Source organism: Pundamilia nyererei, unplaced genomic scaffold (assembly GCF_000239375.1).
Source record: "Pundamilia nyererei isolate P.nyererei 1_Seehausen unplaced genomic scaffold, PunNye1.0 scaffold00142, whole genome shotgun sequence".
Lineage (NCBI taxonomy): Eukaryota > Metazoa > Chordata > Actinopteri > Cichliformes > Cichlidae > Pundamilia > Pundamilia nyererei.
In genome coordinates, this window is record NW_005187543.1 from 1385206 (window position 1) to 1410559 (window position 25354).

General features: G+C 40.3%; 1 protein-coding gene across 1 annotated transcript in view; it reads left to right on the plus strand.

Moving 5' to 3' along the window:
• adcy9 (adenylate cyclase 9) overlaps positions 1-24463 on the plus strand; it is a 41263-nt gene extending 16800 nt beyond the window's left edge. Inside the window, exons 2-10 of the mRNA XM_005744372.1 lie at positions 9731-9903; positions 12829-12939; positions 13333-13589; positions 14976-15078; positions 15691-15899; positions 17009-17168; positions 17390-17532; positions 18823-18846; positions 19314-24463. Coding sequence (XP_005744429.1) covers positions 9731-9903; positions 12829-12939; positions 13333-13589; positions 14976-15078; positions 15691-15899; positions 17009-17168; positions 17390-17532; positions 18823-18846; positions 19314-20673 — 2540 coding nt within the window. The 3' untranslated portion in view covers positions 20674-24463. The remainder of the gene's footprint in view (positions 1-9730; positions 9904-12828; positions 12940-13332; positions 13590-14975; positions 15079-15690; positions 15900-17008; positions 17169-17389; positions 17533-18822; positions 18847-19313) is intronic.
• Positions 24464-25354: the final 891 nt, after the last annotated feature.

A 25354-nucleotide genomic window follows, 5' to 3' on the forward strand; every position in this document is an offset into this window, starting at 1 on the left:
CCCCCTCCCCCGAGTTCTTTGTTGCCTGCTGCCTCCTAGTTAGTTGTAGTTTTGGATTCACTATCCTACAGTTGTTTTGTATTTTGTGAAAGCTCACCATTAAAGCTGTTTATGATTTTCAGTTTGTCTCCTGAGGCCTGCATTTTGGGTCTAGTTTCTGCCTGCCATGCAGCCGTTTCACGGCAGGTGTGGCGACTTGTGTATTTTAATGACCTGCAGAGCTATGCCATTAGAAGCATGAGCTCCTGGTAGGGACGCTCATGCTGGACAAATCAAAGAGTAAAAGTCAGACAAATTTGAACTACCTCCCCTTGAGGGAAAGGCGTTGATCAGAAAATAAAAACTGGGGATTGCCAAGATCCAGGTGCACTGGCAGGGTACAGGGAGTCATCAATGGCCTATGGTTCTCATAAAGCGAAAGGGCTTAGACAGGCAAACACTGGAGGAGATGGGGAAAGCGTTCCAGGTTAAAAAAATAAAATTAACAAGAAAGATAGTTGTGCCTAAATCTACGCAATTTTTCTCACTGCAGAATATTGGACTTCAAAATGTTTGACTGCAGTCGGGCATTTAGCTTCATTCATCACATTACTGATGTCTTTCCTCCTTGAACACTCGCCTACTCCAAAAAAAACTGCCAAAACATCTGCTTTCATAGATGTGCTCACACTTGCTGATGATCAATTAATCAAATGCATTTGGATTAGCGGCACCTGATTGCTACTTATCCTCTTAATTCCTGAAGAAACGGTACCCACTGTGCAGTGTACCCACTGCTTCTGCTCTTTGGTTTCTGTTAAATAAATAATGCCACATTGCAATATGTCATTTTTGTTCATCCGATGTTTATTTCCCTCATTTTAGATCCTGGCATGGGTCAGACGATTTTCTTTTGATATGTGAAACGTTGAAAAGGGGTGTATGTGTGATGGCTGAAAAACTTAAAAAGAGTTAAACAAAAAACGTGTACTGGAAGGCTTGCAGTAGTGTGACTTTTCCTAAAATAAAATAAAAACATGAATCAAGTGCATTATCTGTTGAAACACTTTGGATGGTGCGTTACATCAGTTCACCTACTTAACCTTTAACAATGTTCGTTCGTCAGATTTAAAAAAAGAACATTAAAAGCATTTCCATAAGAAAAGCTTGCACATTTGGCTATTTCTGCAGCGTAGACAGACGTGCTGAATGGCAAAGAAGCCATATGGTCACCATTATGTGAGCAAGAACGAGGGAATTACCTTTCATTGTGTGTGTGGGTGAAGTGTGAAATGTGATGAGGTAAAAAGCAGAAGATGGAAAGTGAGGCTGAGCTTTTGGGACGATGTCAGTCGGAGTGCTTCTTTGTGGAGAAGAGTGCTCTACGCCGATGTGGCGATGAGGCAAGCGGATATCGTTGTGAACACAAAAGAACATGGAGGATATTTGGATTTGTGACAGAGAGCGGGCAAGTCAAAGAAAGACAGTGAGCTACAGCAAGACTGACAAAAACAGGCAGAAAATACAGGCCACTGTGCAAAGGAAGGGGGGTGTTAAGAATTTTGGAGGGATGTCAACTGTATCTGCCAGTAGACCGCGGCAGCATGGGATTGTCGGGGATGGAGGGATCGTAGGCACAGAATACAGAAAGAGTGCGGAGAGCGTAAGAGACAGACACAGCCAAGCGAGAGTCAAGACTTTGGAGAGATGTCAAGTGTTTCTATTGTTGTTTTGAGTGAGCTGTGGTAGGGCCCGACTGAATTCAGGAAAAAAAAGGAAAGCCCAGACCAAATGTGGAAATTTAGTGTTAGTGCCACCCCTGTGTGGAACAAAGAGAAAGGAAAAGGATATTAAGAGATTCCAACGGGAAGAAAGGCCTCAGAATGACTTGTTGTGCTGGGACAGTGTGTTTGTGTGTAAGCAGAGAAGTACTCGGACGTGAGTCTCAGTATAGTGACATATTTTTGTCCTGAACCTGGAAATCAAATGCTGAGAAGGCCCAGGTGGTGTGCAAGACCTGCTGTTTCTTCTTCATTTCTTTTTTTTTTTTTTTTGAGTACAGGCTTATGTAACTTGTTTTGAGAGGTCACTCTGGTTATCTAGGGTCTCTGAGTGTTTGAGAAAAACTCTGTTGATTTAGCTGGGCTTCACTGAGTTTGACGTGTACAAGCAAGGCACAGGTTTATTTGTATCCCCGTCTGCAAAACGTAATGCTTGGCACTGATAATGTGTTGTTGTTGTTGGAAAGACTGGCAAGGTGCAACACATGCAGATGAGAGTGATGATTTTGCTTGACATGCTTGCTTATGTATACAGTGGCGGTTCCTGAAAGCAGCAGCCTCGTGAGCAGGACAGTAGAGTGCCCTGTCCTGCATTAAAAACTACATTCTGCACTTTTCCAAAGTCTTGAGCCACTCCTGATTTCTCGTATCGTGCTTGAAAGGAGCCAGACTTTATTCAAATTTTTAATTTAGTTTTTAAAGTGGTCTCAAGCAACAGTTCTCCAGGCTTTCTGAAGGTCTTTTAAAGTTTTTCTTTGCACATTGGCTGGTATTTTTGTTTTTTGTTTTTTTATACTCGTTTTCACTCCACTCATTTCACTGGTTTGTTAGTTTGTTAAGCTTCTTAACGTCGCCTATGAATAATACAAGTGTACAAATGTACACATAACAGAAAACTTAACAAAAATACAATTTAAAATTGATTCTGAGGAACTTTAAAAGCCTGTTGGAAAAACACATAATTTGTTCACAGTCCGTTAGTTGACTCTGTGAGCTATTAGCCAAAACTTGGCATATCTTGTCATTGTGTACATAAAAAAAAAAAAAAGAAATTGAGGAAAGTGATCGAGTGCAGGATAAAGAATTCATTTCAAGATTCATCCCAAGCAGCAGCAGGTGAACAGTGTCAGTCATGCTGTTGAGAAAAAAGAAAACTCCAACAAAGACCTGACACAGGACCTGAGAGATGCATCTGACCCTTCAGTTGATCCATCTACTGTTCACTGAAGCCTCGTCAGAAATTGTCTCAGTGGAAGGGTGGCTGTCAAGAACCAAAAAAGGAAGTGCTGTGTGCTCGAAAAGCTTATCTAGAAGGTGCTCTTTGGTAGGGCAGATGCAAACTCAGTCCTATTGACTCTTAAATCTTCATCACGGTCTGATGAAAAGCCTGATAAAGTGCAATATATAATATAAAATATACTTATTGTTTCAATAAATCGCTGCGCTTATTTCCCATTTCCCATAATGAAATCTGGGAAGGCTCAAGACCTTTGCATAGTACATTATATTAAATCGCTAATCAAATGTAATTAAAATCTTTTGAGAAGTTTTACCACCGTCTCTGCTTTTGCAGAATTCTTAGATTGCTATTCAGGATATTTTAAGTACTATGTCTTTCTGAATTCTCTCTTATGTCTCTGAAAAAGCAGACTGCATTGATCTGCTTGCAGATCCCAGCGTAACTGAGCACCCATGGGATGCGCCAAAACAAGCCAGGTCCACTGAGGACCAACTAGCAACCCAACTAAACTGCCACTATTCCTGTGCCAGACCTCCCTCTGGAGGGCTAGCATCTGTGCTGCGATGCATCACAGCTGTTTTGGTGGAACGAACGGGCAGACACAATTCTAGAGATGTGGTTTTAGTGTTGTGGCTGATTGGTGCACGTAGTTAATGGAACAATATTTAAAAAACCTGGCCTATATATTATTCAGAAGAGGATGTGTTATTGGCAAAGTCAGCATGTGAAACAGCCCGCTCTCTTTAACCGTCTCTGACATTCTCTGACAGAGGAGGAAGTCTTTCCTACCTTGACATTAGAAATAATTCTGCCTACCTGTCCTTTAAAATCTCAGAAGAAACACTGGCTCAGCACAACTAGAAGGCCACCACTTACTTTCCTTCCCGGTCTCCCATGGATGCTGGGCATAGAGATGTACGCAAATTCACTGTTCTCCTTTACTGACAGATATGACAGCTGAGTCCCTGTGGGATTCCTTATGAAAAATGCATACACGTCATTTATGTTTTCTGACTGAATAGGTTCACTCACAAATTACTTTTTACCCACTACCACCACAAACAAACTCATAGATCTATCCTTTTACATTTTTTTCCTCTTTTTAAACTAATCTCTACCTCTTATGGCTGTCCACTTCACCAGAGCAATGACATTCTTCCAAGCAGCCTGCCATGCCGGAAAGATTTCCTGTTGTTCCTCCTGCCTTTACCGGGGACAGGATGTACAGAATATCTCTGGACGGAGACACAGAGGAAGAAGGAAGGGACGCTTCTTATTGGTAGTGCCAACATGGCATGGAGAACTGCCCAGCCTAGCAGTGCTAGTTACTCTGCACCACCTGTTCGAATGCCCTCCTGCTCAGATACCTGGCCCCGGAAAGTGAACCTGTCATTATGGAAAGATCAGCCGCATGATAGGTTTGTGTGTGTGTATGTGTGTGAGTGTGTGTTTGTGTGCTGATTCCAGTAAATCTGCCAACACTCCTTTCCTCTTTGCTGCCCTTTGTGTTCGGTTGCTTTTAATAAACCTCCCTGGGACTGCAGCATTGGCTTTTGAGTCCCACTTGGGTTGCAAATGGAACTTGAAAGCAAAAGGTGTTGCTTTGTGATAAATGTCCAGAACATTTTATATTTATGGCTACTGTACCTGTTGTATTCATGTGCTATTTTTTCCCCCAATGTGAATTATCTGTTCTTCTTTTCTACTTTTGTATATCCCAGTGGGGACGCAGGAGGGGTGTTTTTCTATGATAATGATTTGCCTTTCTTTGGTCCTATTCCCTCTATGTTCTGCTTGTTGCATATAGGACAGTGTAAGAGTGTGTGGCATCTATGCTTTTTGTTACTTAATGTTCGCATTCCAATTTAGTTGTCCTTCTCTTTGCACAGCTGGATACATTAAGAGTGCCTGAAATGACCACCGCAGTGTGTTTGTGTGCGTGTGCTCATTCATCGTTTTTTTTTCTGCATGTTTTTTTGGCACACCCAACCTCTGCACTGAGACACTCAGAGGTGGCTATTGTCCCACGAGAGCTTGGACGTGCCATGAAGAGGTGAGAGGAAGGGAGGAGTAGGGCTGATGATGTTATTTGTTTGCAAAGTGTTTTCTCATTTCACCCTCCTCTGTCCTGAACAAAAGGGCTTGGAGAGGGAGATAATGTAACTAGGCTCTCATGGGGAAAGGTTATCTACTGTTCCCTGTCAGCTGATAGCAGAAGACAGGACACTTCAAGTCCCATACCGCCCAGAGGCTGCTGCTAATGATGCTCTTCAATTAACCCAAGGTCATGGGAGATGTAGAAGGGCCAGCACAATCACATACCTGCCTAAGAGACCATCAAACAAATGTACATAGAGTGACAGATGTACTGAAACCTACAGTACATCTGTACAGGAAAGAATCAATTGGATCTCACAGTTTCCTGACCTTTTATTCTGCCACGAGGGCTTTAGAGTGCAGCTATACTATGAAGATATTGGACCCTATTAAATGAAGTGAGCTATGTATCCAGCTGCTTATCCGAGCCATACTCTACTGGCTGACAGTGCAATTTCAGCTGCTACAAGGTTAGATGACAGATTGTCCTCAAGTGGTCAGGAGCAGGCACACAAAGCTGCATAAAATCTCATGTGACCACACTGATAACATACTTGGAAACTTTGCCAGCCTGGGCAGTTTGTTCATCTTGCTCCTCTTCTCTTTTGGCTGATCGAAGGTGTGAGTTGGTTTGTACAATTCTAATGACCTTGAAAGTCAATATTTGATACAAGCACCTTTATTCTTCAACACAGCCTGAACTCACTTAGGCAGCTTTCTTCTAATTTCTTTAAGCAGTCTTCAGGAATAGTTCTCCAGGCTCCTTTAAAGACATTCATTTATTTATTCATTTATTCTGGGTTCATCACCCCATCAGACCTGTTGTCACCGATTTTCAGTCCAGGACTTTTGTAATTTGGCATACCTCAGCCTTTTTTTCTTTTCAACTCTTTCTCTTGTATTTCTATTAATGATCCTTTGGGAATCATGTTGTTGTGGCAAAAATATATTCACAAAAGATATTTTTGTGTCAGGCTGTTAGTAGCAAAGTGCCTAAAGATTTGCTACGTTATCTGTCATATTTAAACACAACACTGGTTCATCCTCTTTAGCTAGGTCCCTTTTTTATGCTTGAATATTTCAGAGGTCAGGGTTAAGTGGCTTAACAAACCAAAAAACATTCCTCTGAAAATGGTTCAAAGACTGGAGTGAAAACGAGTGAAAAAGCAGTCCAAGGAACTATTGCTATAGACCATTTTTTTTAAAATTACATTTAAAATTAAAAGTAAGTCTGGCTCCTGGGAAGCAAAATATTAAAAAAAAATAGAGGCTTAAATTGAAAATGGTAAAGAGACAACTTAGCCATATCAAAACTGAAACATTTTATCCTATTAAAACAAACAAATATTTGAATTTGTGTCACGGTTCTGGGTCATTTTGACCCAGCTTAGTCAGTTTCTTATATTTTGGTATATTTCTATATTATTGATTATTATTCTAGGTTTAGTTCAGTGTCGGTCTGCATCTTTGTAAATTGTTTCTTGCTTCCTGTTTTACTTTGAAGGTCCGTGTCTGGTGTCGGTGTGTTCAGTTTTACCTGCTTCCTGTCTCGTTAAATGGTCTGTCTGTATTTGTATAGCGCTTTACTTGGTCCTAAGGACCCCAAAGCGCTTTACACTATACACAATCATCCACCCATTCACACACACATTCACACGCTGGTGATGGCAAGCTACATTGTAACCACAGCCACCCTGGGGCGCACTGACAGAGGCGAGGCTGCCAGACACTGGCGCCACTGGGCCCTCTGACCACCACCAGTAGGCAACGGGTGAAGTGTCTTGCCCAAGGGACAAGTGTCCTTGGGACTGAGACTGTCGGAGCCGGGGCTCGAACCGGCAACCTTCCGATTACAAGACGAACTCCCAACTCTTGAGCCATGATCGTTCCCAATCCCTCCCAGCTGTGTCTCCCTCATGTTTTCCATTCCCTGATTATCCCCGTGTATATAAGCCCTGTGATTCCTTTGTTCTCTGTTGCGTCGTAAATATCTACTCACCCTTGCGCTGTGTGTTCTGCTACCTGTTTTGCTTGCTTGTTAGTTTATATTTCCCAGTTTAGTTAGTCTTCCGTTCTATCAGCAGCCTGCAATAAAGCAGTTTATTCCGAGTTCATTTTTGCCTCCGAGAGTCCTGCATTTTGTGTCCTTCCTCTCTGCCTGCCTGCACACAGCCATGACAATTTGCTAGAAACACATTTAACAGTGTCGGGATAGGAGCATGTTTGCCTCTGTGTTGCATCACCTCTTCTTTAAATTTCTAAACTAACAGACCATCTGCTCTAGCACAGAAAGAAAAATATGTGTCACCCTGACTTTTCTGAAGTGGAGTGATAATGGATCGATATTCTTTGCACTGGCAAACCTGCTCTCTCTGCCTTTTATCTTTTCGGTCTAGTAATTTGTTGCTACACACATTTTCTGTCTTGACATACCTCATTATTTTTAATAAGCTTTCACAGTATTTGGGAATAGAGGCTAAATGGTCCAGGGATTTCTGTTAAGATGAATTTGGGTTGGTTCCCATAATATGCAGTTTTATTATTACTCAGCGGGCGCCTTTGCTTTTACTGCGCGATTTGCATTAATTGAGAGTATAAATATATTAATAAATAATGAAAATCTGGCACTCTCTCTAACTCAAAGGCTCCCGATCTGGGTTGTGAAAATGTCAATAAAAAGGCGAGGCAACAATTACACCACATTTCTCCACTCAAAGTCATTTCAGGCATCTTCTACTTTACCTGCGTCACTCCAGGATGACTTGCGGAAGTTGTGAGAACACTGCATGTCACTGGAACTCATTTCTGCTTCAGAGATACTGATGAGAAAGGATAAAAGAAGACAGGAGAAGCAGAAAGAGAAGGGGAAAATAACCTAGTTGACCCATCAGCAGAAGCAGAAGACGGTGTGTCATAATGGGAGGCAGGGTAGGATTTGATTAGCAAACTAATGAAATCAGTCATGCTGCGTGCGAGTGGTGTGTGTGTGTGTGTGTTTGTGTCTCTGGATCTGTCTTTGACACACAGTCACTCTCACACACTCATTCTCGCACATTTTCATTTTCGGAGGCAGTCAAAAGCTCTCCTCAGTTTCCTGCTGCCTCTCCTCATCTGCTGTGCCATTCTGCATCACTGATGCGGGGAAATGGTTCATTGTAACTGCTGTTTACCGCTTTCATTTCCCGTCCTTGAATCTCATCCACCTGACTATCCACCCAGCTACAGTGAAGTCATCCATCTATACTTCTGCTTGCTTTGTGTACGTGTGTTTTACTAAGTGTGTAGGCGTTTAGCGATGCTGTTTTTGTGAGTGTCTCATAAACGGTACATCGATCTTTTTGTATGCATTCTTATTTTTGTGTCTTGCTTCTTAATTCGTGTGTTCATCTTAAACTAAGACTTTGTTCCCTTGTGGCATACGTGTGGTTTGTGTGTGTGTGTGTGTGTGTCAGAGAGTGGAGCCCCAGGGTGGCTTAGCAGAGCCAGTGGCAGGCCTGTCTGAAGTACTTAGTGCATACAATGCTCAGAGCCTGAGGCTGCAGCTTCACTGACAGTTAAATTATGTGGCTAAGCACACAGTTGCAGGTACTAACCTATGCTGCTGACAAACACAGATAACCTGTTAGTGTGGCTATGACGTGTCACAACAGCAAAGAGTTGCATACAAATACACATAACTTGCAGGAGTAATGGAAATGGACATGTTGATAGAGGCAGGAGGAAGCAGGTGTTCAAATATTTGGCTGTTTCATGGTCAGCGGAAAGGAATACATGAACACCCACACTTACATGCACATGCACCCATATTACGCATATATGAAAGATTACATTTCTCATTATGGAGAAGGTGAAGATCAAGAAGGAGAAATGGAATTAATTCAGAAATTGCTATACGGAAATCCTTCCTCGGGCTATGGGGGAATTGTTGAGAAATTCAGTGGTGTGAAAAAGTGTTTGCCCCCTCCCTGATTTCCTATTTTTTTTATGTTTGTCACACTTAAATGTTTCAGATCATCAAAAACATTTAAATATTAGATAAATATTAAAACGTAAAATGCTGTTTTCACATGAAGAAGACATGATTGTGGGCAGGAAATGGGACTCTTGAAAGAAGTTTTACTTGTTTGTATATATCAACTGGAAATGATAGATATAGCATTGGGACATTAACCATTACATTGTGACCCACTAGTTTAGGTCTCAAATGTTTCTTTTTGGTTTATTTGGGGTTTTTTTCTAGTTTTGGTAAAAGAACTAAACTTTTTCAGCCTCTGATGATGTCACTTGGTATCAAAGTGCTAGTCTTTTTCACACTGTGTGTATTGAAATGACAGAAATGCAAAGACCTGCACAAATGCATAAAAAAATGATGATAAAGTTTTGTAAACGTGTAGGGAAACAAAAAAGGATCAAGTCTGCAAACTTGAACTTTCCAACTTTGCATAATTCTCTGTGGGGATTTATTCTGGCCACAAACCCTCTGCTGACTCCTAAAACAACTCCGCAACTGCCTATACTTTTATCCACAAAAGAACAACTAAACCCAACTCAGGCCTTTTCCAGTTAGATCTGGGAATAAGAACTGATCTGTCAGTGACATCCTCTCTTTATTTGTTTCCATTTCTCTCTTCAGGCCTAAAGACCTATCTGATTTCTGGCAGGAAGATGGAGGCTCATTCCGTCTGTACCTGTTCCCAAATAGGATTAGCTGGGACGGAGCAAGCAGATCCTTGCTGTCCCACGTCCAGAGTGCACACGCCTGATGGAGCCCCTTCGGCCTGCACCCTTCCCCAAGACAGAGCCAAGGTAAGTTGCTGTCTCTAAGGGAATCAGCTTTGTAGTTAAATATATAAGTATATTTTCTTGGGCTCATCTATCATTGTACAGCTATATCACCTGAGGAAGAACACTGAGCTCTATGTTCTGTCACAATCTCTTCGATGTTCATCGTTGCTCTGTGTTTTTGTGTGGGCGTATCAGGAGCTTTGATAAATATTTTCATTTTTCTTTTTGCATGCATTGAGCTTTCTATTGTCTTGTGTTAAAGGAGCTAAAAAACAGAATTGCTTTGATCCACACCATGCAAAACATCCATATTTTTTACATAAGCTTAACCTTGAGCATCTTTGTTAATTTACCGCTTCATATTTGGTGCACTTGTATAAAATATGCTTCTGTTTGCATGGCACCTCAGTGCATATTAAATTCTAAAGAGTATGAATCTAAACAAAAAACACAGAGATATTGTCTAATCATATTAGTTATGCAGCAAAAATGCAGGCAGCATTATAGTGCTGATCACATACAGTTCATAAGTATTTGGCTGGTGACACAAGTTTGGTCATTTTTGACTTTGTGCAACCCCACAGTGGATTAAAAAAAATTAAACAAGCGAAGTGTGACGAGATGCAGACTCCCCAGCTTTAATTCATGAGGTTTAACAAACGTAGCCATTTTTATACATAGTTCCCCTTTTTTCAGAGGACGTTTGGATAATTGTTTCATGGCCAAGTGAGACCCGTCCCAACAAACAGACAAAGCAGATTTAATATCTCAATCTGATTCTAAGTGTTGAGATTTCATTTAGCTGTTAACTGACACTCCATATGAGGTCTGAAGAGATGCAGATGAAAGCGAAGGAGGACCATCATTGGGCTGAAAACCAAAATGAGAAGAGAGAGAGAAAAATTCAATGGACAATTCAACAATCTGATGCGTTGTTAAAAACACTGAATGCACTGACCAGCTCAGCAACACCAAAAAGTCCTGAAAGACCACACAAGACAATTGAAGTAAAGATAGAATTAATGCCATGGTTAGGAAAAATACTGTTAAAAAATCATATCATTGTCAAAGTCTGTATTCAAAGACACCTTCTTTGGACAGATGAAACCAAGATTAATGAGTGATGAAATGTGTAACTGTGAAATAGACTCTAAAGCAACACCCGGGAGACAACAGCTCACAGTTCAGAGTTTATTGCACTGGAAAGTTTTTTTCACAGGGATAAGTGCTGGAAAGAGTCTCTGGTAACTCAGAACAGCAACTCAACTAGGAGAGAAGAGATGAGAGTTACTTCCAGTCTAAGGCATGGGCGAGCACCAGAGTAATGAGCTAAGTGAATGTTTCAGAGTTGCTTACTTGGGATGGGCGCGGAACGAGCAGTGGGGTGAGCCACTGGTTAGGTGTTGGGGAAAAAAATCTAATTGACAGGAGGGTGAGCAGGCAGGTGGTTCGAGAAGGTGTTGGATATTCTGGAGAATTCTGAAGAATTGGATATTCTTTAATGGCCAAGACAGTCATCTGAGCTTGGCCCAGTAGAGCTTGCTTTTCAGTTACTGAGGACAAAACTGAATACAGAGAGACACATAAACAAGCAGCAGTAAAAGCCTGGCAGAGCATCTCAAGGGAAAAAAAACAGCATGTATTGTAGACCTCAGGCAGTCATTGACCGCAAAGGATTTTCATCCAAATATTAGAACAATCTTTATATTCATAATAATTTTAGTTTGTCTGACTGCGTATAAAAATGGCTGTAATTCCTGAACAGTTAATTCGGTACTTTTGTTAAACGCCTTAAATTAAAACTGAAAGTCTTGGTCCTTTATTTAAAATCCCCTATGGTGGTGTACAGAGGCAAGACTATGAGAACTGTGTCATTGTCCACACGCTTATGGACCTACCTGTGTGTCCATCGCCGATCTTCTCCTTATTTCTGCCTTGAAGGGAAATTTTCACATTTGCCAAAATTGTACCACCATAACATACTCAGCAAAACCCTTAACACATCATTTTTTTTTATTAATTAGCCTCAAAAACCTTTACTGCTGTAGCATAAATTCACCCAAATTAATCATCTGTTTGCACCCCGCGATCTCTGCACAGCTCTTTTATCTCTACCCGGACAGGTGGAGAGTGAAGGTGCAGTAGAGAAAAAAGGAAGGCATGTGAGTGATAGAAGAGGTAGGGCTGGAAGGTGGGGTTGGCTTCTCATCCCAGTATGGAAATGAGTTAACTCAAGCAGAGGGGACCTTGGAAGTACTGCCAAAACCTGTCTGCCTACCACTGATCACTTCTTCATTTGCAGCTTTTCATCTTCAGCGTAGCTCTCACACAAATCTGGATGAGTCTCACACTGAAGGATAAGACATCTTATTAAAAAAAAGCTTAATAACTGTGAGCAGGTGAAAGGATGAAACCTGAACGGCAGGCGTAATCACAAATGTTTCCATGTTTTTAATGTGACAAGTAGGTGTACATTATTTGCCATCTCTTTGTATTTACATTGTTTAAGCTACACAGTACTACTTTATGGCACCTTGTGCTTCTCTGTGTCATGGTCAGTCATAGCACAACAAGTATCACACAGATCTCTCGCTCTCGCAGACACACTCGCCTGAAAATAAAGACCTTGAGACAGTGCAGACCTCCTACACACAACTTGTTAACTCTTTTATTGCCATCACTGTTTTTTAAACATTGAAACATACTATCATAAGTGTTTCAGAGTTTGTTAGATTAATTAAAAACATGTTAGCGTTCCTGCTTTGCCTTTTAATGGCACATTTCAGCTCTTTTGCCCTCACAGCAAAGCTGCATCACACCGACGTATCTTGTTGTATTTTTATCAGCTCGTATGCTCTGCTTGATCTGCGTCACTTACTTCATGAATTCTCTTCCTTTCTTCTCTACTCCCTTTCCTTCTGTGTCACCCGTCTAATCACCCCACAGTCCCCCTGTCTTTCCTGCAGCGTGGCACTGATAGCAGGGGAGGATCAGGTCCTGGAAGAAGGCATGGTGCACAATGGCTGCCATGATGACCACAAGACCAACAGTGGCAAGGTTAGCTAGTTGATACCACCTTAACAAAACAGAGAAAACAATATTAAACAGTCAAAATGTTATTTGTCTGACTTTCACATTTGGAAAGACTCATAGTCTAGTCTACTTTTTGTCATTATGGTTCTAGCAAATATGGGCACATAGAGATATTTCATTTACACATACCCGGCAGCTAAAAAAGGTCTCAAAAATAGTTCAAAGAAGTAGAACTCTATGGGTCCCAGATGAACTGTGCCACAGAGACAACCATTTAAATTGGTGCAGCTGAAGCACAGCCTGTAACTTTCATATTTCCTATTCAGACTCCTTCATACTATTTCTGACCCATTTCCACAGCCACATCACACGTTCTTCTTTGTAAAGTCGAGTACCTCTTTCACCTCTTCACCTCAGGATGCCTCAAATTTGAAGTGCTCCCCAGTGATTTCTGCAGGCTGCAACCCCAAGGCTTTAAACGGGTTGCTTAGTCCTCGATTAGAAGCTTTGACCAACAGCCAGACGTCACTGTGTGAGATGCTGCAGGAGAAGGAGAAGAAGACATGGAGCGGAGGAGCCATGGGGATGGATCATTCAGCGCTCTTACCTCTGCGATCCAAGAACTTCAGGGAGAGGAGTGATGCTCACTTTGTAGATGTTATCAAAGAAGATAGGTAATCCAGCATTAATAATATGCAGTAGTGGCGTACTGTATAAATACATGGGCACCGAAATGAAGAAGAAATGGTCAGTGCATCATGGGAAGCCTCTCAGCACACTGAGTCTTTAGCAACATAATTAAGGGAGGCTTCAGGCCCACATGAACCAGCCCAAACGATATGCTTTATCAAAAAGGAAAGTTTTTAGCCTTAAAAGTAGAGACAGTGTCTGTCTCCTGAATCCAAACTGTGAGCTGGTTCCACAGACGAGGGCCTGAAAGCTAAAGTCTAATAGTTAAGTGCTCACATTGTGGTAACATAGTACTGTGAGGTCTTTAAGACATGATGTGGCCTGTATATTCAAGGTTTGTGTGTAGAGGAAGCCAATGAAAGGAATCTGGAAATATGCGAGAATATGATCTTCTGGATAAGCAGAACATTTTTCAGGGAGCTTTTAGAAGTAAAGTTAAACAAACAAGTAAAGCTGATCTATTAGGCACTTTTCATAGACTGTCACAAAGTGTTATACACAAAATGACTAAAATAAATAAGAACACTAAGTGCCATAATAGCCAAAAAGGATATAATAAAACACAATCTATTAAGAGCCAATGTAGAGAGTATAAAAGAGGAGTAGTGTTGGCTCCTGATAGACTCCAATCAGATAAATATAATTCAAACCAGTGCAGAGCATTTCCTTTAATGCCAGTGCTGCGTTCTAGTTTAAGTCATAAAATGTTCAACGTCATCAACAGTATTTAATGCAACACTGAAGTCTAAGAGGACAAACACACAGCAATGTCCACAGTCATAGACTTTAAGAAGGTCATTAGTAACCTTTACTAGTGCTTTTTCGGTGCCATGGTGAATTCAAGACTGTATCCATTCCATTTAACCATTCCTCTGCAAATGATCACATAACTGATTTACAACATTCTTTTTGAGAATCTTTTAAATAATATGAATATTGGAAATCTAATTGGATCAACTTTTAAGCAAAGTTAAAGGCCTCTGGTGGGTAGCCAGTTAGTAAAAATAAATAGAGCACTTAATGGTAAGACTTCTTTGAACAGCCTTCTATGAATGGGGTCTAATAAACACACTGATGGCTTGGATGAATTCATTATAAAGTTGGTTAGGAGAGATTGAAAAGCAATAATTGAACAATTAATACATTTTAGCAGCGTTTATAGTTGCTTTAGTTAACGATACATTTGTGGGAAGGCTGTGAACATATGTTTTTTTCTTTAACATTAACATCTTATTTGTAAAGCAATGTCTGAATTTCACATTTGTGCTCTCACGTGCACCTCCATTGTCTACAAAATGCTGAGGGTTCCAGTGAATGTGTGAAAATGGCTGAAAGTACTTGTAAAATGTAACTTTGTGTGTCTCTTGCAGTCTCATGAAGGACTATTTTTACAAACCTCCAATAAACAAGCTGAGCCTCACCTTCCTGGAGAAGAGCCTGGAGTCTGCGTACCGGATAAGCTACCAGGAGGAGGTAGGTGTTTGTGTGTGATGAAATCTTGCCTAACATAGTTACCTTTGGTCTAGCTAAGATCTGAGAGTCATTCAGATAAGCACGCATAGTATGCTTGCTTGAATTTCTATATATTTATCTTAGCTTGTTCAAGTTTTCCTCTTTGTCTGTGTCTGGTAGCCCGATAGTGCTGCGTTATGACCAGACCGCTCAAGACTGCGGCAAAGGGAAATCACTGCAGGACCTTAGAAGCAGTTTAGTTTTAGGTTGTGATGTCCTCTGCTGGAGTATCATCAGAAGTGCATCTTAAGGACATGGCTGCTGCTGTTGCTACAGTCTCATTAACAAATAATATGTAACTAATCACAAATAAGATTTATTGAAGCTTGTTAAATTTGTAACATTAATTTTTATTTCTTTTTTTCATTTTATTCAAGGGGGATCCAGCTTTTTTTTGTAGTTGCTCTGTGGTTAAATTTCCTAATATACCACCAGTATTAAGACAGATTTCCTCTAACACCTCATTCTTAATATGCTTAATATTCACGCTACCTTAATAAGCATATTTTTACGATTATACTCTTTCTTTTTTTTCTTTCCTGCCCTCTGTTTCCTCTTTTCCCATCCTCCCAGGTCGAGACCCAAGCAGCGGTGCAGACATTTGCCAGCCCAACATTCAGTTCTTTCCTGGACATGCTCCTGTGCTGTTTAGTATTTCTGGCTCTTTCATTGGCCTGTTTCCTTCAACCGCTTGTTACCCAGCAGAACCCATCCACACTGGCACTCATTCTCACAGCTGTAGCCACAATTTTGGAGGTCCTGGCTCTGCTGATTGCCATACGGTGAGATACTGAATGCAGGAGAGGCTCAAGCCAGTCAGACATTATCAGAAAGTCTTGAACATATTTTATTAAATTAGGAGTGCAATACAAAGAATAGAATAGATTTATATTCCCTGTTAATAAAAACCAAAACTTTGAGCAGCTCTAGGCGGGGCAGCAGTATAAAAATAGACAAGAAATATGGAAATGAACAGATAAACACAGTGAGATAGTACATACAGAAATAATAGCGCAACATGATAGTAGTCGTATGGTACTGTAAGCACACCCTACCACCCTCACCAGCTGTTGTAGTCCTCACCACACTTGTTGACTGATAGAAGTTTGGCCATCAGGGGATGAGAGAGGTGAGTATGCTCTAAGATCCCAACAGACTAACGCCTCTTATGGGCCTTCCCGACTTGGCAGGAGAGGTGTGTGGTCCAGGTGAGGGCAGCCTAGATGTGCACACATCATCTCTACTTCTTTCTCAAGTATGTTGAGAGAAGAATTCTTGGTACGCTTGGATTTTCTGTAATACCTTATCATTGGGGCATTATAGGTTGTTGGCCCTGCACGAGACTGGTGGCCTGTCAATGCTGTACCCTACCTCTTTCCCCCTTGACCCTGATAAGGATAAGTGGAGGAGAATGGATGGATGGTCCTTATCATTTCCTTGTTCTTTTTAAGAGGGAAGAGATAGTAGAGACAGTGGTACTCTTATCTTCAAGCTGTGTACAACCCATCTGAGGGCTAAGTCCCAAGCTGATTGTTGGAACTTTTAATCAGAGGCTAGAGGAACTGTCTAACGCAAGAATTGAGTGGGTGCTTTGCTCACCTCAAAGTATATTTAAAAGATGACCAGGAGGAGAGACAGAAGAAAAAAATGTTGGCATGGTTAATATTGGACTTACAGGTAAAATCTGTGCAGAAAGAAAATGTATAGACCCTAAAACAAAAAGAGAGAGGAAATGTTTCCATCTATATCATATATAAATCAGCCCTTTAATAATTATATCTGCAGCCAGTTTATTAGTCAAGCTGGGATCACATGAGAACACATAAAACTATAAAATCTCTCACATGTCATCTGTATCAGTCATCATTTTCTGGGTTTCTTTTCTCTCCAGCATGGCTTTTTATCTGGACAGTGTGCTGACCTGCACTCGAGTGCTGATGACGGCCATGTCAGGCTGGATAGCACGCCACTTTATAGGAGCTGTCCTGGTGTCCCTGCCTGCTGTGGCAGTATTCTCCCATGTCGCTTGTGACATGCATCACTCCATTCAGGTGAACTAAAATTTCATGTTTATTTTATGCTTTTAAAAAGGGATCTTTAGAGTATTAAATACTGCTACTGTTGTTTGATCAAGTTCTGCTTGTCTTACTTCATCGTTAATTATGTCTTTAACTGCTGTATGCAGTATGTAAGAAGTATTGTAGTTAGTATTGTTTACAGTATGATCTACACCTTTTTGACTGATATTGTGTTCTGTCTCTTGTTTTCCTAGTTTACCATGTTCATCTGCTGTGCTGTCATCATAGCTATTATTCAGTATTGTAACTTCTGCCAGCTCAGCTACTGGATGCGCTCAACACTAGCAACACTGGTGGGACTGGCACTGCTGGCTTTGCTCTTCAGCTCCCCCTGCAGGTATGAGATGCATTTATTTTACTGCGGAGACATCAATAAAAGGAAGTAATAGTTTTGCTCTTTACAACCCATGCAGTATTTTTTGGCATGGTCATTTGGTCAGTTCACTTAATTATAAAGGATAATGTGATGATGAAAATTTCAAGGAGGGAGGTCCATTCAGTCAGCTTTTGTTTATTTCTCATTCATAATCCATAGAAACACATACATCTCACTTGCACTTAACAATCTTGGTCTCTTCGATAATAAGCTCATGGCGTCATTATACGCTACATGAAGTTTCCGTAAACTTGCTTTCCTGGAATTCACCTACAGATGTGCCTTAAAGTCTGTACATGCATTAAATTTACATAAGAGGATGTTCACTTGTGCATACATCATCAGACATTCCCTATAAATGTCATTGTCTGTCATTTGATCTTTAATAAGATATCCAACATACCTGACCTTATATTATCTGATGGTTTAAACTCTGGAAATCTTTGGTGTTTGCCCTCTTTGGTTTACAAATCATGACAGTGCACTTGCAGGCATTACATCTGATGTCATGTTCCACAACATAACATAACATGTGAAGGAGCTGCTCTAGACCAGCACCACTAGGACTAAAGAGCACAAGACCATCTCCATAGATAATATGATTGACTAGCAAATTGCCAACCCTGCACCCAGTTTTTACAGTCATCATCACAAAGATTAAACAAACTGGGACAACATTTTTCTTTGCCTAACTCGATTGCTCACTGCAAATGGGGCTGAAATGGTGTCTTTCGACATCTGGTTGCCACTTCAATAAACTCTCACATTGTATTTAGCACCCTTCTTTAACTCAACTTGCAAAATAGGGTGTGAGCGCAATCCCCAAATAGTTGCCACAAGAAGAATTTGTTAGTTTTACAGTGATTTACAAAAGTCGTGCTGTTTTCTAAATGTGGTCAGGTTCATTTCGATATCAAGCGCAAAAATTAAATATCGATGCAATTAACAGTAAACTGTGTGTCTTAAACATTAGTAAATCGGTTTGCATGTTTGATTTAAATGTTCTCCTCCCTATATTTTGCACCCTGAAAAACGAACTCTTGGAAATACATACATAACAGGGTCAGTCGCAAAAATCTCTGCCTCAAAACTTTTGAGGCATCAATGACAAACATAAAAACGAATGAATTCTTTCCGCTTTACAGTTGCGTGCCATTTCATGCTATGAACAAGTATAATGTCCGTGAATTGAAATCATTTTTGATGTTCTTATTTCATGAATTAATGTTGCTTCTGCTTTTTCTCTTTCAGTGTCACTAAGAGTCTGTTTTTCTGGTAAGTATGATTATTGTTGATGTTTTGAAGTGCATTATTTCTCACTTCTCATTTCACATTAAAACTGGACAAAAAGCCTCAACTGAATGGGCTCGGTTATTATTCCAACCAAGCTCTTTAATCCATGTCAGCTTCCTGCCTACTTCCTACATTTGTCTCTCACTATCAAATAAAATTAAAGATAAAACAAGACAAAACACACTATGCCTTCAACAGATAGTGATAGTGAACTGAGATTGAATGGGTGAAATAAGGACACCAGCCAACTCTAGGCTCTCTGCCACTGAGGTGTTCTGACTTTCTATTCTGAGCGATGGCAGTTTGATTTTGGTGAGATGCATTGAGTTTATAGCAAATGCTGCATTTGGTTATTTGTAATCGTAACAGCTGCACTATTTCTTAAATTATTCTAAACTTTCCTTTCCCTCTTTCTTCTCTTTTTTCTCTTTCTTCTCTTTCTCAACCAGGTCTGATGGCCAGAACAACAGCAGCAGCAACAGCAACACCTCCATTGTCATGTCTGACAGCCCACTGGAACTTGACCCACAGACCCACCCACAGGACCTTCTGGGCCGTGAGGCCTGTGTGGCCTTTTTCCTCCTCCTTCTCTTGGTCTGGTTTCTTAACCGTGAATTTGAGGTCAGTTACCGCCTGCATTACCATGGCAATGTGGAAGCTGATCAACACCGCATCAAGATCCAGAACATGAGGGACCAGGCCGACTGGCTGCTACGCAATATCATTCCCATACATGTGGCCGAGCAGCTCAAGGTTACCCAGAGCTACTCCAAGAACCATGACAATGTGGGTGTAATATTTGCCAGTATTGTTAACTTTAGTGAATTTTATGAAGAAAGCTATGAAGGAGGTAAGGAGTGCTATCGTGTCCTCAACGAGCTGATTGGAGACTTTGATGAGCTCCTACGGAAGCCCGTCTTTGCTAATATAGAAAAGATCAAGACCATTGGTGCCACTTACATGGCGGCAGCAGGACTCAACGCTCAGCAGTGTGCAGATGCAGCACATCCTCACGCCCACCTCCGAGCTCTTTTTGAATTTGCCCTTGAAATGATGCGTGTGGTGGATGACTTTAACAAGAACATGTTAGGGTTTGGCTTTAAGCTTCGTATTGGATTTAATCACGGGCCTCTAACAGCAGGCGTAATTGGCACCACCAAGCTTCTTTATGATATCTGGGGCGACACGGTCAACATTGCCAGCCGCATGGATACCACAGGCGTGGAGTGTCGTGTCCAGGTCAGCGAAGAGAGTTACTGTGTTCTTAGCGGCATGGATTACGAGTTTGATTATCGCGGCACAGTTAATGTCAAGGGCAAAGGTCAGATGAAGACCTTCCTTTATCCTAAAAGCAGCGATAGTGGCCCGGTGCCTCAGTACCAGCTCTCAGTCTCTCCAGAGATCCGAGCACAGGTGGATGGCAGCATCGGGCGCTCACCCACTGACGAAATTGCAAGCATGGTCCCTGCAACCAGCACCACTGCAAGCAGTACTAATACTATGGTACCCAGTGCCAGCACTGGTTCCCCTAGTACGACAGGGCTTACTCACGTGAAAGAGGTAGATAGCCGTGAAAGACGTCCCACTGCAGAAACTTCTGCTGCCAGGCGATCAAAGTCTCACACTGGCCTGACATCTGTACATGTAACCAATCTTGAAGGACCCCCTTCTTTGTCAGAAAACAAACAACTTATCATCTCAGCCCAGCAGGATACATCCCAAAGGTCAACAAATCCCCTGAAGGATATCAAGAAGGACAATTACGAGGATGAAACTGGCGGTAATGTTGGCGAGTTAACCAGACTCTAGAAATCGTCAAGTGTGCCGCTTTCATCATCAATCCTCTACCCTTTAAGCTCTCATTCCTTCCAGCTGGCATGTGTAGAATCACTGTACATTTGGTCCTACTTCAGTTGGCGATGGAGGATGTGAAAAGACCCCAAGCTCTCGCCTCACCAGCCAAGAAGCAAGTTGTTTTTTTTTGTGTGTGTTTGTGACAATATAGCCATTTTCACACATGCACTGCAGTACATAATTTTTACTAGACATTACCCAATTGAGCTGCATATAGGAGCACAAACATTTGATCAGACTTCAAATTGGCTTTCCACAGTAAGCTCCTTATAGCACAAAGTGTAGGCAATGTCCAGTTGGGCCTGTGTAAAGATAGAAAAGGCACTTATCCTGAGAATTCGTGGCAAAGGATGGACGTTATGTGTCCTGCTTCTTGCACATGCTAAGAAAGCAGCACCTTCATCTAAACCAAAAGGAGTATTTCCAGCAGCGTGAAGTGGACTATCACCTGCAGCATGTGAGAAGGGACAATTGTACATGTTCTGGTGGGATACATGTGTGAAAACGGCTCACGGTTGGCTGATGTTATCAAGAGTGGAGGGTGGACCACAAAGATGGTCTTAGGCAGTAACGCACAAGAAAAGGGAAAATGTGACAGCTGACTCTGGACCTTCTCTTGCCTGTCGCAGATCCCATTATCTGCCATTAACTTATTTGATTATCTTTAAACCTTTAATCTTGATTATTTCTTTCATATGTCTTTTTAAGTGCCTTTAGAGTAGAATATTATGTAGACTAAGCCTTTATAAATAAGGGAATAACAACATAAAGGGAAAATTGTAAATTAGAAAGCTTTTTGGGAAGAAAAGCTTTGCTTTTGTTACAGGTTTACTTTTTAAACTATGTTTTGCTATGATAGTTTTGCCTTTTTATTAAAAAGAAAAGCAACAATGTGTAAAACATCACAATACGTGACAAGCGAAGGGCAAAATTATGTACGATTAAAAAAAAAAAAAATGCACCGCACTAAAATCCTGCAGAGCCTGTGTCCATGTTGTTCTTGAAAACCAGAAAACGCATCAGGAAAGGCACAACGGGAACAAATCGGTACAGGCTAAAGGCAGACGAGGCTGAGCTGTGAGTTGTCGAGTGAGTGTATTGCTCTTATGCAGTGTGTGTCTGTATAGTAAGATCACTTAGGCTTTAATAAGGGGAGGTGCCTATGAGTTACTCAAATGACTGAAACTGCAGGTTTACAAATAGAAACTTGTTTGCTGATGTGGCAGCTTTTTCTCTGGCCTCAGTTAAGATCTTTGCATTGCCTCAGCACTGAGGCATGATGGTCTAAACTGCATTTAATCAGCATGCTCGCAGCATCATAGGCTAACTGCTACTAGTGTTTGTGCCCTCTGCACATCCAGACTCTTGTAGGAGCTCAAACTATCTAACTGTGTTTAGTGAGTATTTTAATGGGTCCTACAAGATGCTGGCGTACCTATAGAGTGTCTTAAATTGTGTCTTAATTTCTTTTTTTTTTTAGATGGATTAGAGAATAAAACTGCCTGGGTTAGCTATGGATTACACTGTGTGTTAGTTGATTGTGTTTTAGGACATGGATGATCAAAGTGGAATGTCACAATAAAAATGTGTTTAATAGTGTTAATTGTTACACAAAACTTGAACTTTCTATCTGAGGCGTCTTAATCTACTTTCTGTTATCTAAAGGACATTACTGGATGCAAACATCTGGACACTTTTACAGCTTCATACTTTCAGTGACATGAAAACTTTACATAACGGCATTGTAAATGCAAACGGCAGTGCACCAAAAGGTATTTCATAGAAGGGTCTCTGTGCTTTTCGCTTTCCCTTTAATTTTTTCTATCTATAATGTCAGAACAGTTTTCATCTCTCTTGCTGTTACATTTTCTTTCTTCTGCTGTTTAAAAAAAAAAAAAGGATTGTGTGCTCAGACGTAAAAATGGTTTCACCAGTGCACCATTTCTTGACCTGAACTCAAGTAATAGAACAAGCGTTGCAAATAAAAATAATTCATCATCAAGTAATTTATGTAAGCTGCTGCAGCTAACAACACCTTAATAGTTAAATAGTTTGCTCGCATTGTTTTCTAAGTGTGGAGTTAGGGTAGCTTGTGCCTTTTAAATTTAAACATGTCATATTTTAAAGTTAGTTCTGTTGCTTTTCATTTCTCAAGACACTTAATATTGATCAAAATTTAAAATACTGACGCTTGTGCTTGAATCATTTAATTTGATAAAATATTGAAAGATGAGATTTCAGCAGTGCCTTTTCTTGACATGTATAAGTAAATATAAATATGCCAAATATGTGACATTATTTGGATTTATTGCGGTTTTTAAATTCCTTTTTCTCTTTTATTTTATAATGTTATAATAATTTACTTATGCAGTTGGTTTAAATGTAACAACAATGGTTTAAAATGGAAAATAACCTTCCTTTGCTTATGAGCACACAACCCTTAACACCATTCCAATTTTTTTTTGGTTTTTTTACACTGTAATAAAGGGAATAACCATTACTGTTCATGGTTAAACACTTAATAGTGGTCATAATTCTTGAGTGTTGAGCTACCTTTTTAAATGGAATTTTCCTTAATAATTTTGATAAGCCCTGTTGAATAAGCTGTTTTTTGTTGTTTTTTTTACTCTGAACAGGTGAAAATCTGAAAGGTGTGTTTACTCACACATTTGACATGCCTTCTTTTTCCCTTGTGTCACCGCAAACATGAGCGCATCTTTTGATTTGCTGTGATTTAATGAGATGTGAGTGGCATTCTGAATCAGCAGAATGGCACAAATATTAATGCCAAAGAGTGTCATTGCCATCTCTTGGATTTTCTCTTTTTGTTGTCTTCTTAATTTGCAGGTATTTTGTGCACACCTTGTAGTCATCATATACTAACTGGTAAAGGCACTCATTTTTTAATGTGCGGTATGCCTTTATATTGTATAGTATCTGAGCATTTTCTAGAATTTATATAAGCGCATGTATTAGAATATTACTTGTCTTAAGAACTGGGTAATTTTAACAATATTGGAATAATACTTGCATGTGTGTTTAAAAAAATGTGTGCATTTGTAAAACTTTGTGATTGTGTGTATTTTGGAAGAGATGCTCCAATCCTAGCAGGAATGTGAACAGTGAGGCTTCAGTTGGTAGAGATTTAAGTTCCTTTTTAATCCAAACTAGCCAAATAAAACTGTGGAGACGTTGCAAGACCTCTCTGGTTGGTAGTATTGAAAAGTAGCCCGCTGTCGATCCCTCTAAGTTTTAAAGGGGACCTATTATGCTCTTGTCTGGGTCATTATTTAGATTTTTGCACTCTAGTAAAGTAACTTTGGATGATGCACAGTTCTTTATCACCTTTACCCTACGCTATATGGACACATTACACCTACAAGAGCTGCTCAGCCATGTAAACTGATTTCATGAAGCTCCCAGTTTACAGCTTTTGTGCTGATGTTAATGCAAGAAGAGGTTTGGGACTCTGCAGTTACTGAGTCAGCAGTAGAAAGTGTCTGAAACCTGAACTTTGGGCTTAAAGTGAAATTTTTTTTTCTTTTGTACATCAACCTCATTATTCAAAACGTTTTGGTTAGTGTGTCTGATATTGTAACATAAAACAATTATATATGAGAGAAAAGAAGAAAAGCATAATGGGTCCACTTCTATGAACTGTTGCTTTCTTTGGATATGTTTTTGTATATAGCACGCTAACAGGTGAAGTTAAATTTAATAATAAATAAAGTCAGTTGCTGGGAAATGTTGTCCTAATGAATTTATAGCCTGTATACTACCAGTGATAGATTGAAACTATAGACGTACATGGTACAAGTTTTTGTTTGTTTGTTTTTTACTTTACACTTACCCTCAAATGTATTTCATAAGCAAACTGTGTACTTTCTAGTCCACTGCATTTAACTGAGTGCAGCTTTTTAATTATATTTCTTAACTAATTATGCTATCCACCAATACAGGCAGCTACAAGATTTCATGCAACTTAAACATTGGTGCATCGATACACATTTATAACAAAGACATAAGCTCGACTGTGTGCTTGGCTAGTACTTCATTATAGTTTTCTGTTTTCTAGTTAGTATGTGTATGTATGTGTGTGTGTGTGTATATATATGTGTGTATATATATATATATATATATTACACTCATACTCTGAAAGGTGCTTCTTCCCAAAAATTTATCAACTACTTTCACACTTCACAGAGAATCTTCACTTGATTTTTATATAAGTAAGTAGACATAAGTTTGATGGGATAATATGTAAGTTTTTAAAACCTTTCCTGTAAGCACCAATAGTCACATACTGGTTTATCATAGCTTGTGTACTTGATAGTGTATTCGCTAAAAGTAAAGACTGCTTTATCTGTTTCTATATAACAGTGTATAGCATTGACTCGCGTTTTAGCCTGCGAAATACAAAAAAAAGTTCCATTTCAGGTAGCGACTGTTGGGTGTTTGAAAAGTTTGAAACAGGTAGCTCGTTTTTTCTGTGTAATCCACCCCTAGAGGCAACTTCTCGTACGTCCACATGACGCACGGTGGGGACACAGGTTTACGTCAGGGCGTCAGCGCGCCTCCCCCCTCCCCCCACAGTCTAGCTGGGAAGAAAAAAAAACTTTTTTGTATCGGAGGAATC